Source organism: Oncorhynchus mykiss, chromosome 28, assembly GCF_057628025.1.
Source record: "Oncorhynchus mykiss isolate SJ-2025 chromosome 28, ASM5762802v1, whole genome shotgun sequence".
Classification (NCBI taxonomy): Eukaryota; Metazoa; Chordata; class Actinopteri; order Salmoniformes; family Salmonidae; genus Oncorhynchus; species Oncorhynchus mykiss.
In genome coordinates this window covers 27,663,508-27,678,475 of record NC_143049.1, presented here as the reverse complement: position 1 = coordinate 27,678,475, position 14,968 = coordinate 27,663,508, and the positions used below count along the sequence as shown (strand labels likewise).

The 14,968-nt window shown below is 43.4% G+C and overlaps 1 protein-coding gene and 1 long non-coding RNA gene across 3 annotated transcripts in view; both read right to left on the bottom strand.

Moving 5' to 3' along the window:
• The window catches only part of LOC110508195 (chloride channel protein 2), a 117,699-nt gene that overhangs the window by 40,882 nt on the left and 61,849 nt on the right, over positions 1-14,968 (bottom strand). The window contains exons 3-11 of one of the 2 annotated variants that reach the window (XM_090224882.1): positions 6,533-6,664; positions 6,231-6,359; positions 5,733-5,866; positions 5,310-5,400; positions 4,775-4,794; positions 4,374-4,452; positions 4,071-4,196; positions 3,864-3,948; positions 3,646-3,747 (exon numbers count right to left, since the gene is read on the bottom strand). In XM_090224882.1, the coding sequence (XP_090081008.1) occupies positions 3,646-3,747; positions 3,864-3,948; positions 4,071-4,196; positions 4,374-4,452; positions 4,775-4,794; positions 5,310-5,400; positions 5,733-5,866; positions 6,231-6,359; positions 6,533-6,664 (898 nt within the window). Of the gene's footprint in view, positions 1-3,645; positions 3,748-3,863; positions 3,949-4,070; positions 4,197-4,373; positions 4,608-4,774; positions 4,795-5,309; positions 5,401-5,732; positions 5,867-6,230; positions 6,360-6,532; positions 6,665-14,968 lie in introns of those variants that run through there. The other variant, XM_036965953.2, reaches the window with a different exon arrangement.
• Positions 198-3,342, bottom strand: LOC149970813 (uncharacterized). Its single transcript, XR_016492726.1, has 4 exons — positions 3,083-3,342; positions 2,334-2,409; positions 2,153-2,223; positions 198-1,959 (listed from the first exon to the last, which is right to left on the bottom strand). It is a non-coding gene; the product is annotated as an uncharacterized LOC149970813 (long non-coding RNA).

Genomic DNA, 14,968 nt, shown 5'->3' with positions numbered 1-14,968 from the left:
CCAGAGTTCACCTTAGCTAGCTAAACAGACTGTAGCTAGGTTTCTAGAAAATAACAATGAACTAGATATATTGGTAGCTGTATTTGAAATAATAGCTAGAAATATTACGCAGTTTTTGTTAAACTACTTTGTTCCCCTGCCTGTTTATCGATTGGTGACAAAGTTAACAAGATAAATGCCTCTTAATTTCACGGCTGTTTTCATATACACCTGCTTTATTAGGCTTGTGCACATTTACAAGTGTTTCATTGGCTAGTTAGCTAAGTTACTGAGCTAATTATTCATATTTTTGTTGCATTTCAGGTGCAGTGTTGACAGGCCAGGGACCATATTCACAAAGAATCTCAGAGTAGAGTAGGAGTACTGATGTTAGGATTGTCTTCACATTGACTACAATTACATTGACAAGGAGGTTATCCTAGATCACTCTCAGATGTTTTGTGAATATGGACCCTGGAAGAAAGCTGTTGCCCAATACCTTGCACAGCAGTCGCTTCACCACAGGACCCTAGAGCAGGCAAACCTTTTTATTTAACCAGGCAAGTCAGTTAAGAACAAATTCTTATTTTACAATGACAGCCTACCCTGGTCAAATCCTCCACTAACGACGCTGGGTCAATTGTGCGACGCCCTATAGGACTCCCGATCCCGGCCGGTTGTGATACTTGTGACGCCTCAAGCACAAAGAGATGCTGTGCCTTAGACATCTGCGCCACTCGGGAGCCCAGGTACTGAAGAATTTTGTTCCATCTAGGCTATAGTTCACTTAATCATTTGCTACATTGTGGAACGGTTTGTACTAAATGACACATTTTAACAAAACTTTCTTGTATGTTCTTAGACATACGTTTGCGCCGTTCAGTGGGTGTGGCTTGAAGCAACATATTTAAAAGGGAAGCGGTATACTTTGAACCGACAACCCAAGCCTTTCCCATTTTTAAACTGGTCATTCAGTACAGCACCACTTCCGTTCAATTGAACGTTCTATGTACTGAACTCCGCACTGACCAACTGAGCTAATTTATCAGTTCAGTGATTGTCTTCCAGGTCAGTTTAATCAGAAACATTAAGCGCCTGCGGCACTCCAGGAAAAGGGTTGCCTACCTCTGCCCTAGAGGTATTAGTCGATGCTTATTAACGGAATGTGAATTTCCATATCAATGACACTAACAAAAGGGTTGAATTGTTCAGCAACATGTGCAGTAAACGCTAACATGCCTTTGGTGATGAAAGGTACATAATGCATTTCATCTCCCCATCAGAGGATGTGACATGGGCCTGGATGGTGACACTTCTTCAAAGCAGCCTGAATGTAAACTATAGCCTTCCCGTGGTACCAAAAGAAAGGGTCTTACCTGGGAGTACAGCAACACTGCCTCACAGCCATTCTGTCAACATGTATTGTATGTAACCACTCAAATTATGCTACAGACATTCACTTTGTCTACTTGTCCCATTCTTCAATCTTGTCAGGGATAGATATATCTCATATACATGAATAAAAATGTATTAATCTAGACATGACTCTTTTACTCTAGGCCTTTTGAAGCATAAACTAAGGCTGCGTTCACACAGGCAGCCCAATTATGTTTTGTTTTTCACTAATTGGTCTTTTGACCACTCATATCAGTTCTGAACAAAATCTGATGTCAAGACACCAATTAGTGAAGAAAAGACCAGAATTGGGCTGCCTTTGAACACAGCCTATGTGTTGTCTTTGTTTAAAAGTTACCACAGAAGTTAGTGTGAAGACCAACATGACATGAAAAAGGTATTTTGTAATCTAACAAAATGAAAATTAGTTCATACAAAACTTTATGCATTTGGTCACCCCCAAAATGTGGCCTTTGAAAGCCTTGATAGTTGCATCCATCAGGGAACTATCTGCAGATAGCTGACAACAGGGTGGAAGGTTTTTTGGGTGTACTGCTCTAGAGTTCCATTGCCCAGCAGACTCACCTGGAGATTAGGGGGATGGATATGTTAGTTTTGATAAAAGTCTGGGACTATTACAAGGAGGTGAGAAAATTAGTTTGTGTGTACAGTAAATCCAACCCAACCAGTGGCCCTGTATAATATGCTATGCTGTCACACAGGCAGACCGCCACAGTGAAGGAGGTTTACATAGTATACTTTTATGAGTGTAGCTTACTTCTCTGTGCTCTGGAGAGATGAAAGGTAGTTGGTCAGAAGGCTCGCAGGACAATTCTGTCTCTGTAGCACCTGGAGAGTGATAGAGGTAGTGTACTAGAATGAGAACTTCGACCTCCCACCGGCCCAGCACCTCCTGCCTAGCATTATGCAATGTAAAGGAAAATAATATCATGACTTACTGACAGAGAGTGCTCCATGTTCCTGCTGGTAACAAGCCTCAACCTAGATGTAGAAAAATGTTCTGCCTCCACCAGGCTCCAAGAGATAAGATGACAAATTGCAGAGATTAACACAATTAAAATGGTACCTGTATTTAGGATTCATAAATGACAATAGGAGCCGATTTAAAAGTATACATGCCATTTTGGGTTAACGGCTACAACAAATGACATGGTTTACATGTGAACTTATAGCTAGATAAACTATTTTATAGCACCACTTCTCATCTCAGTAAGAATTGCTAAGGCAAAAAGCAATTCCACTATTGTGGCTAATCTGTACTGTGGCTACCTTCACATAGTTGATTTCCATCATGACATCATGCTCCTCATTTGATTGTAGTTAGCTTAGTTGCTCGTTTAGATGCCAGTGATTGAGACCTAATATTGCAACCAAACTGCTTCAAATATGTATTATGTCAAGAATTAGCCTAGGTATGTAGCTAACTAAATGACATCCCTATTAATTAAGTATGCATTCTATAATAAGTGATCTAGCCAACATGCATTACTTCTGGCATGCCATGGCACTGCTTGCTTTACATTTGACAAATATTTCTGTACCGTAGCTAGCTAGATAATAATGATTTATGATAATTGCAGTTTAGTTCATTAGCTAACTAACTAAGTGTGAGTCTGGCTGTAAAACGCAGCTAGCTAGCCAATTCGACTTAATTATATGTAGCCAAGCTAGCGAGCTTGATACTCACTCAGTAACGTTCGTTTACAGTAACATGGTTTTCTGGGCAATCCCGGTCAAGTCCTTCTTGCCTACTCCCGTCTCTTGGTCTTCTTCTAGGTTCAAAACGATATGACTGTAGTCCGGTGGTTGATTGTCAAAAGTAACGCAGTCAACGGCTCAGTGTTCTACAACTGCTCACCTGCTTCTAAATCAAGGAAGAGCAATGTTTTTATGGTGCGCGTGCGGCACAGCTGCATATAATCGATTTTTATCTCCAACTTCAGCCCAAAAAACAGTGACATATAATATTAATAGATATGTGTTAGATACCACCCACATACGTTTGATTGACACCTCATTATCATATTGAAGGAAGATATAAATAAATTAAGAAATAATGTAAATTAATAAAATGAGAGAGGGATTAATTATTAAAATAATGATTTATCTATTTGTGTGCATTCATTCATCCATTTATTTATTAATCTATTTATTTGTGCATTTATCTATAATTACTGCAGATTTGGTCCTCCATATGTTTGTGTGTGTACAATATATAACAGTTCAATAGTATAATATTCACAGACTCACTTCCTAAGCAGGAACTTGTTGATGGTCTTCTGTTTCCTCATACACTCTACTATCAGTCTGTTCAGGTAGACAAATAGGGCCCCACCAAAACCACACGCAATCCTGAGGACGGGACAGAGTCACACACAGTTCTAGGTTAATAGCCATTTACAGTGACGATACTGAGGAGTTTGAGCAGGGTGTGTAGAACACACAGGATACAGTAAACACACATGTACCCCAGGATGGCGAAGGCTGGCAACTCCTGGAGGTCAAAGGGGAAGTCCAGACGGAAACGTGTCTTAAAAAGAGCCGTGATGGTCTCTGAGAGAGACAGAGAGAATAACACCAGTCAACTCTGACTAACTATTGGCTCAATGACCCCCCCCCCCCCCCCCCCCCCCCCCCCCCCACACACACACACACACACACACACACCTCCTCACCTTCATCCTGGTTCCACACAGCCAGTACTCTGAAGATGAAGGCGCTGAAGGTGGCAGCGAAGAAGCCCCTCCAGTAGTTCCTCACCGCAAAGAACGTAGACGTTACCTCAATGCTGAAGAGCACACCTGCAGCACACACACACACACACACACACACACACACACACACACACACACACACACACACACACACACACACACACACACACAGTCACTGTTGCAGTAACACCATTCATCACTTACTGTATTTTACTGCATTTCTCCCCAATGTATATTGTAAAGTACATGGACTTGGTTACGTACCTCCAATAGGGGCAGCAAAGCAGCATCCCACCCCTACTGCACACGCTGCTGATAGCATCTCTGTGTTCCTCAACTCATTCTGTAATAGGAACATACGCACACTCACAGACACCCACACATACATAAACACATATGTGCAAGTACACATAGTACACACATACACACACATACAAATACATAATGGAATTACAGAGAGTAATGTTGGAATTTAGATGAACAGAATAACATGAAGTAAAGGGAGATGTCATGTATCGTTTGCCGTATGTGTCATGATGGCATTCACATAGAACAGAATAGAAATGCTTGACTTGAAATGGAAGGGCGCTCACATGACGCCCCAACAAACATGAAACAAGTGGACCCTGAGACGTGCACATACTTAGACACACGTGCACTCGTACCTTGTTTCCCTCAAAGGGCTCTTCCTTAAGCAGTAAGTGGGAAAAGACAGAAATCTGTGTGAGTACCTGAGAGTTAAATTGAAGAAAAGCAGAGACCAAAATCTGTTGGGAAAAATTATTTTTATTGCTTTATTGCTTTATTTTTTGGACAGAAAATGCATTCAATCTCCTATAATGATTGGGTTCAAACGGGATGAACCTCAACCCTGATCATTATGGAATTGTTCTAAAGTAGATTTGATGCTTGCTGACTTGAAATGTTCTTCCTCCATCTCCCTTTTCCTCCTCCCCCGCCTCCCCCTCCCCGCCTCTTCCTCCTCCTCCAGGTCTTGGGTGGTGTATGGCAGAGAGAGTAATCTCTTGGCAGACTGAGAACCATAGACAGGAGTAGTACTGTGTGCTGGAGCCCAGGGTCGGGCTCAGGTGAGTGGGGGTGAGTGTGTGTCCTGGAGGGTGGCAGGCTGGTCAGACATATCACACAGATACTAAAACCAAATTGAGTGTGTGTGTGTGGGGGGGGGGGGGGGGGGGGGACTGTCTCTCACCATGTAAATCCCACCAAACAACGCAGCCATGAATTTACTCAGGAGAGCTGCACACAGACTGGCCACATGAACGAACGGGCCCTGAGTGAGAGATTGGAGAAATGAGAAAGAGAGATGTAGGGGTAGAGGTCAAAGGATGATGAAGAGAAAGAACATGGAATGCAGAGTTAGTAATAGAGGGGAAAAGGGGGGAAAAGAAGGCAGAACTAAAGCAATTTCAGACCAGGGCCCGTATTCATCAAGTGTCTCAGAGTAAGAGTGCTGAACCAGAATAAAGCTCCCCTGTCCATATAACCGTATTCATGATGATCTTATGGCAAAACTGCTCCTAGATCAGCACTTTATAAATTCGAGCCCAGGAATTTCAAACATTTCACTACTTTTCCCGTAACAGTCTACTAGGGGTTTCCCACCTCCTTTCCCAGGGGCATGCCACTGCCCAGAGCACAGGTCAGCCCGATAACCTTGGCCACAAAGGTTTTAAAGGTGAGATACTCCTTAAGTACCACACCTCTAAGAATGGTCTTCATCTCTGGGATACCCGAACCTGAAGAAAAGGAGGAGAAGAGGAGGGCGAGGGAGGTGGGATAGGAGGAGGGCGAGGACGGAGAGTGCGGTAAAATGTATATTCAGAGATCCACTTCAAGATTATTTATGAATTCAAGGCAGTCATTACTAGTGGTTTCAAGGATATTGTCAAGGATGTCTTGAAGTTGTATAACTTCTGTCAACTACCCATGTGGACTGAGTCGACGCCATACATCTGTGACCTTTAAATAATATTGCACAGTGTTTCATTCTGTATGCAAATTAGCTATTTAAATATATGTGAGTGAGCATGATTAGGAATAAATGTAGGTGTAAGATTACATTGAATGAGTGTGTGTGCGTTCCACACTTGAGTATCTTACCCACAGCCTGCGGGGCCAGTATCTGTGTGAACCCTGCTGAGAAAGTGATGAGCACCACTGGGTAGGTGACCCAGGCCAGGTACTGCAGGAGCATGTTACTGTTCAGTCCCCCGTACATCCACTTCTGAGCTACAGCGCAGAGACACACACAGATAAATCAAACCTATTAAAGGGCACATTCTAAAACTTTTTACACAAGGAGAGCTAGGAATATCTCACCCTCTCTCTCTCCCTCCTTCCATTCCCTATGGTGTTGTCCATTACCCAACAGACCCAGGAATATCTCTCCCTCCCTCCCTCACCTTGTTGACAGAAGGCTATAGCGTAGTCCATCACCCAGCTGACCAGGGCCATGACCAGACCCAGGAGGATGAGAAAGATCCAGTCCTCGCCCACACGAGAGATCAGGAACTTCTGACAGCGAGACGTACACACTGGAGAGAGGGGGTGGGAGAGAGAGGAGAGAGGAAGATTAAAAAGACAACAGCTTAAAATAAGAGAGAAATAGTCACTGTAACAAGACAGAGAGCGTTAAAAAAAGACATATGGAGTGATGAGAAATGGAGACAGAAGGAACACTGTGTGAAAAGCAAGTGGGGTGGAGAGACGGATAGAAATGCATCACGACTTGTTGAGCTGAATGAATAAAGGAATAAGTGGACTTAGAGATGGGTGGAAAGAGAGATATATAAGGCCGCTAAAGACCCAGGAAGCGAGTGACGATAGAGAGATAAAATGGATGTATGGAGAGAAGGAGGAAAGGTGAATGGTTGCTCTCAGGTGGATGAAATAGGAGTAACTGGATGTCCCTGAAGACAAAATCAAACATCGAAGAGAACACAGTGTCTTGAGGGACACAGTCTATGAGTGCTCTAGATACTGAACCGGTGTCAGCAATTTGGTGCCAGAGATGTAGCGGAGTCTCGCCTTTTTCGGCACTCGCCTTTTGCCTCCTGACGGCCCGTTGTAGCCGCACATGGGCAGCGTTCCATATCTCCTCAGAGTGCCGAAACCATTCATCCAACCACAGGAGCCTCGATCTGGCTCTGATGCCATGGTGCCAGGACCGGCTGATAACCCAGCACACACTGAAACGGTGATAGGTTGGTAGAGGAGTGGTGGAGGGAGTTTTGGGCCATCACCGCCCAGGGGATGTAAACCGCCCACTCCCCCGGCCGGTCCTGGCAATAGGACCGCAGAAACGTACCCACATCCCGGTTGACTCTTTCCACCTGCCCGTTACTCTCGGGGTGGAAACCTGAGGTAAGGCTAACCGAGACCCCCAAGCGTTCCATAAACACCCTCCAGACTCCAGACGGGAATTTGGGACCCCGATCAGAAACTATATCCTCAGGCACCCCGTAGTGCAGAATACGTGGGTGAACAGGGCCTCCGTAGTTTGTAGAGCCGTAGGGAGACCGGGCAAAGGAAGGAGACGGCAGGACTTAGAAAACCGATCCACAACGACCAGATTCGTGTTGTTACCCCGTGACGGGGGAAGGTCCGTCACGAAATCCACCAATAGGTGTGACCACGGTCGTTGTGGAACAGGAAGGGGTTGTCATTTCCCTCTGGGCAGATGTCGAGGTGCCTTGCACTGTGCGTATACCGAACAGGAGGAAACATAAACCCTCACGTCCTTAGCTAAAGTGGGCCACCAGGACTTCCCAGCAAGGCAGCGCACCGTCCGACCAATGCCAGGATGACCAGAGGAGGGTGACGTGTGAGCCCAACAGATCAAACGATCGCGGACATCAAACGGAACGTACAGATGCCCAACTGGACACTCAGGGGGAGTGGGCTCTGCACGTGATGCCCGCTCGATGTCCACCTCCCATACCACCGGTGGCACCAGGCAAGAAGCGAGAGAGTGGGATCCGTGGACCGCTCCTCTGTATCATACAGCCGGGACAGTGCTGCCTTCACGTTCTGGGAACCTGGTTCATGGGATAGGGTGAAAACAAAGCGGGTGAAAAACATGGCCCACCTCGCCTGGCGAGGGTTCATTCTCCTCGCCGCCCGAATGTACTCCAGATTGTGGTGGTCAGTCCAAATGAGGAAAGGGTGTTTAGCCCCCTCAAGCCAATGCCTCCACGCCTTCAGAGCCTTGACAACAGCCAACAGCTCCCAGTCCTCCACATCATAGTTTCGCTCCGCCGGGCTGAGCCTCTTCGAAAAGAAAGCACAGGGGCGGAGCTTCGGTGGCATACCCGAGCGCTGAGACAGCACAACTCCTATCCCAGCCTCGGACGTGTCCACCTCTACTATGAATGCCAAGGAGGGATCAGGATGAGCCAGTACGGGAGCCGAGGTAAACAGAGCCTTCAGGTGACCAAAAGCCCTGTCCGCCCCAGCTGACCACTGCAGTCGCACCGGTCCCCACTTCAGCAAGGAGGTAATGGGAGCCACTCCCTGACCAAAACCCTCGATAAGCCTCCGGTAGTAGTTGGCAAACCCTAAGAACCGCTGCACCTCTTTTACCGTGGTTGGAGTCGGCCAATTTCCCCTGACGCGGAAAAGCAGTACCCTAGGAAGGAGATGGACTGTTGGAAGAACAGACAATTCACCCGCCTTGACGTATAGGTCATGTTCCAACAGTCGACCAAGCACCCTGCGCACAAGGGACACATGCTTGGCGCGAGTAGTGGAGTATATTAGAATGTCATCTATATACACCACTACACCCTGTCAGTGCAGGTCCCTGAACATCTCATCCACAAAGGATTGGAAGACTGATGGAGCATTCATTAACCCATATGGCATGCCGAGGTACTCATAGTGCCAAGAAGTGGTACTAAATGCCGTATTCCACTCATCCACCCTCGGATACGCACCAGGTTGTAAGCGCTCCTGAGGTCCAATTTTGTGAAGAAGCGCGCCCCGTACAATGACTCTGTCTTACTGGCGATGAGAGGTAGCGGGTAACTGTATTTTACCGTAATCTGATTTAAACCTCGATAGTCAATACACGGGCGTAAACCTCCATCCTTCTTCTTCACAAAAAAGAAACTCGGGGAGACAGGTAAAGTGGAAGGCCGAATGTATCCCTGTCCCAGAGATTCGGCGACATATGTTTCCATAGCCGCTGTCTCCTCCTGTGACAGAGGATACACGTGACTCCTGGGAAGTGCAGCGCCTACCAGGAGATTTATCGCACAATCCCCCTGTCGATGGGGTGGTAATTGAGTCGGCTTCTTTTTACAGAAGGCGAGTGCCAAATCGGCATATTCGGGGGGAATGTGCATGGTGGAAACCTGGTTTGGACTTTCCACCGTAGTGGCACCTAAGGAAACACCTACACACCTCCCTGAACACTGACAGGACCATCCCTTGAGAGCCCTCTGTTGCCACGAAATAATAGGATCATGAGAGGCCAACCAGGGAAGGCCCAACACAACAGAAAACGCAGGAGAGTTGATCAGGAAGAGACTAATTCTCTCCTCGTGACCCCTCTGCGTTCTCATAGCAATGGGAGCTGTGACCTCCCTAATTAGCCCCGACCCCAAAGGATGACTATCTAAGGCATGTACAGGGAAGGGAACATCAACAGGAACAATAGGGATCCCTAATCTATGTGCCAAGGAGCAGTCAATAAAGTTCCCAGCTGCGCCTGAATCTACTAGCCCCTTATGCTGGCAATGTGGGGAGAACTCAGGAAATTCTATAGGTAACCACATGTGTGCAACATTTCATCTTGATGATGCCGTTAGTGCAATTTAAAGCATTTATTGGGGACTCATTGTTATCTTTTCGTAAAACATCTGGTTGCAGTAAAGAGCCAACCTGTATACTAAGGAGATCCTGAGGGAAATCGACAAGTACCAACAGCTTCACGCTATGGAGGAGCAACATACTCCATCATGGAAAGATCTGACTACTTCACAAAATATCTTTAACCCGACAAAAAAAGAAAAACTGATTTATCTACAGACACAGACAATTTACTTACCGTTGAAGTAGCGGCTAGTGCTCTGGCTGGAACCCATGCGACACTGGAAAAGTTGTGTGAGGAGGTAGCAGGGCTGAGGGGGAGTTTGGAGTTCAGCCAGAATGAAATTCTTACGCTCCAAGGAGAAAACAAGGCACCAACAGCCAAGGTAAAAATCCAAGATTCCAACATGGATTGTCTACTCAGGGAAAACAGGGTGATGAAGGAGTCGCTACTAGACTTCACTAGTAGTAGCATGCATGAAAATCTATTTTTTCTGGGATTCCTGAGAACGCATCCAATAATCCAGAGGGCGCGATCAGAGATTTCATGAAATCCGCATTAAAACTTCCTATAGAGACTGTAAACAAGGTGGCTTTCCACCGAGCACACAGACTTGGAGCTCGGAGTGACAAGACCAAGGGTCCCCGACCGATCATTGCAAAATTTGAACACTACCAACAAAAGGAGCTGATCTAAAGCAGGGGAAGGGAGCTTAAAGGGACCAAATTCAGTCTCAATGACCAATTTCCAAGGGAGATAAACGAACGTGGTAAGAGACTCTATCTAGTACAAAGGCAACAAAAAGGGACACGGGTAAGTGTTCCTTTCTCATTGTGGACAAACTCTTTATAGATGGACAGCTATTCTGAGACAGCTCCATAACACCATGGCTGTACAAAATTCTACAGGAACTTCAGGTTACGAAAAAAAGAAAGTATGGGAACTGTAAAAATATCTGAACACTATGAAGTGGATATGAACACACACGTACTCAATTACATGCTCGCTTACACATACGGACTTATACATACACACACACACACACACACCTGATCTCGCTCTCTTCTCTCACTCTCTCTTCTCTTCTCTCTCTCCCTCTATTGTCTAGAACTGTTTTATATTTTAATATGTTTGTTTGTCTATCTTTTTTATGTATTTTTCTACAAGTTTATATATGTTTACAACAAGCAAGGGGAAGATAACATATACTGTTTACAGGAAACACTACATCCTTAAATGATTATACCAATTTATTGAACTTACAGGCAACAAATGATTATCAAATCATTATGGTAGGAGACTATAACACAGTGTTAAGTACCTCAATGGACCGTAAAGGTAATCACTCTACAAACTATCATCACCATGCCCTTAAGGAAATCACAAATATTATGGATGTCACGCTCTGATCTGTTTCACCTGTCCCTGTGATTGTCTCCACCCCCTCCAGGTGTCGCTTATGTTCCCCAGTGTATTTATCCCTGTGTTTCCTGTCTCTCTGTGCCAGTGCGTCTTGTATGATTAGTCAAGTCAACCAGCGTGGTTTTTCCCGTACTCCTTTTCTATTCTCTTTTGCCAGTCTTCCCGGTTTTGACCACTGCCTGACTCTGGACTACTTTTCCGCCTGCCTGATCATTCTGCCTGCCCTGACCTTGAATCTGCCTCCCCTTCGGTGCCTATTGGATACAAAAGAGGAGGAAAAAGAACTTGAGGAACTTATCTATTATCAATCTAATGTAATCTATTACAAAAATTAAGCAAACTGGATGGAATATGGAGAACAATGCACAAAACTCTTCCTGAATCTCCAATACTGGAACGCTAACGAAAATAATTTGCAGAAACTCGTTACTGAAGACTGAGTCATCTATGGTTCTCCGAATTATATTTTTAAAAGAGGAAGCTAAATTATTTTAGACAGATGTTTTCTTTTCCGACTCATCCTCTCCCACTGAATGAAGATTACGGTAAGGAATTATTTCCAAATAAAAATGGAAAATTAACAAATGTACAGAAAGATCAGTGCGAAGGCCAGATTAGAGAAATAGCTTTTTGAGGCTGTTAAATCGTTTCAGTCTGGAAAAACCCCAGGGCTTGATGGCATACCGGTAGAGGTATATCAAGCCTTCTTTGATATACTAAAAGCTCCATTGTTAGTTTTAACTAATGGTAGTCTGTCAGGTACTTAGCAGGAAGGTCTGATTTCTCTATTAAAACATGACCCAGATGGCAAATATAAAGATCCCTTATATCTAAAAAACTGGAGGCCCCTTACACTTCAATGTTGTGATGGAAAAATACTTGTGAAATGCATAGCACTCCAGTTAAATTAACTCCAGCACAATTAAAAGGGTTTTACCAGGTATTGTTCATCCTGATCAGACAGGTTTTTTACATGGACGATACATTGGAGAAGATATACGACAACTACTAGAAATAATAGAACATCATGAAACATCTAAGCCAGGCCTGGTATTTATAGTGGATTTTGAAAAGGCATTTGATAAAGTAAGACTGGATTTTATTTATAAATGACTTTTTTCAATTTCGGTAATTCTATTATAAAATGGGTAAAAAGAATGTATAGAAACCCCAGGTGTAAAATAGTAAATAACGGCTTCTTCTCCGAGTTTTGCATTATCAAGAGGAGTTAAACAAGGGTGTCCGCTGTCACCATATCTATTCGTTATGGCCATCGAAATGCTAGCTATTAAAATCAGATCCAATAACAACATTAGGGGAATAGAAAACAAAGGTGTCCATGAGTGCCGATGACTCAAGTTTTATATTAAGTCCACAAGCTAGATCCCTGCAATGTCTCATTGAAGATCTAGATAACTTTTCTGTACTCTCTGGACTAAAACCAAAGTGTACAATATTACATATTGGATCTTTAAAAAATAAACTTTTACATTACCCTGCAGTTTACCTATAAAATGGGCTGATGGTGAAGTAGACATACTTGTGAATTCATATCACAAAAGATACAAATAAGCTCTCCACAATGATTTTCAATAGAAAACTTGTAAAATAGACAAGAGCCTGCAACCATGGACCTGACTATTTATGGAAAAATTGCCCTGATTAACTCCTTAGTCAAATCTCAGTTTACTCATTTACTTATGGCGCTGCATACTCCTGACAATTTGTTTTTCAGATCATATGAGCAAAAAATATTTTGCTTTATCTGGGACGCCAAACCAATAAAGAGTGCCTATCAATAAAAATAAAGAGTGCCTATCAATATAATGAATGTGAATTGGGTGGGTTGAGATTATTAAATATAAAAGCACTAAACCTCTTTCTAAAAGCTTCACTCATTCAAAAGTTTTACTTGAACCCTAAATGGTTCTCAAGTAGATTACTAAGAAAAGCTCATCCATTGTTTAAAAATGGCCTTTTTGCCTTTGTGCAGATTGTCATGTCTCATTTTCGATTAATTGAAAATTATACTTTTTTCTGAAGAATCTCTTTTTCAAACAAGCATTGCAGAGCTGGCTACAATTTCAATTTCACCCCCCTGAAAAGATAGAACAAATATTATGGCTGAACTAAAATGTTCTGGTTGATAAAATACCTGTATTTATGGGAAATTATTAATTACATTATTGAAAATGGTATTTTGTTATTAAATTATATTGTAAATTGGAATGGTAGAGTTATGTCCTTCATTGAGTTATCCGAATTGTACGGGAAGGTCTGCTCAATCCACGAGTACAACCAAATGATTACAGCATTATCCTAAAAATGGAGGAGGCAGGTGGCAGCGGGAGGAGCTAGGGAACTGCCCAATATAAAGGATCAAAACTGGTGGAGGAATTAAAAATAGCATAAATAGGAAAGTATACCAGTTTCATTTGAGGACCAGGATGTTGACAACTGTGCCATACAGATTGCAAAATAGTTGGGAAGAGATTTTTGATGTACCGATTCCATGGTGCTTGAGTTGATATATACAGTTTAACAACACAAGATTCAAGACCTTTGTTTTTCAGCTAAAGTTATTATTTAGAATTCTTGCCACCAACAAAATGTTGAATATTTGAGGCATAAAATCATCGAAGCTCTGCAGATTTTGTTGTGAGGATACAGAATCAATAGACCATTTATTTTTGTATTGCCCTCAGGTAGCCTGTTTCTGGTCTCAGGTTCAGGAATGGCTGAAAATGCATAGCATTGATCTAAAATTGACCCTAGAAATAGTACTGTTGGGAGATCTGGAGAGACCGGGTCAGTCAATTACTAATATACTAATACTCTTAGTAAAAGTATTTATCGTCAACTCTCAATCTGTGGATTCTATTCGATTAGATAGATTGAAACTGCATGTTAAACATCACAGCATAGTTGAAATATATGTGTTGTGTAGAAACCCGAAGTGGGTGGCCAGCAGAGATAGATGGGATGGGCTGAGGGAAGCTGAGTTTTGGGATGTGGAATTGGAGACAAGTGGGAGTGGAGTTTCTGTGCGAGAGATAGAATGATGGTCAAAGTTTTTTTTTAAGTAAAAATTAAACATAATAAAAAGTTTGGCTGATGCCGTGCAGGTGTTTGTACACATGCATATACACACTCATGCAAAGAAACGCATACAAGAACACACACATACATGTAATAGTGCCAGACATGCACACAAACATATACAGTTGGCATTGCTGTTATGATTTTAGTTGTCCTTGATGTTCTTTGTTTAATTTTTTGTTTTATTATTAATATTTTTTTTTTTGCATTGTTTGCTGTTTTCTTCTGTCTTTCTTTTTTCTCTTTAGTTCATTCTCTTGGTTGTTGGTCCATTGTGGGGTTCTTGGGGGTTGGGAATGGAATTAATTGTATTTTTTATTTTTCTTCTGGGGGGGGGGGGGGACTGTGGGAGGGGTCTGGAATGATTGAGGGACAACTATTGGGGAACTGTGTGGGGATCTTGGGGGGTTGGGAGTGGGTCACCTGAGTGGGTTGATTCACTGATGTGGTCATCCTGTCTGGGTTGGCGCCCGCCCCCCTTGGGTTGTGCCGTGGCGGAGGTCTT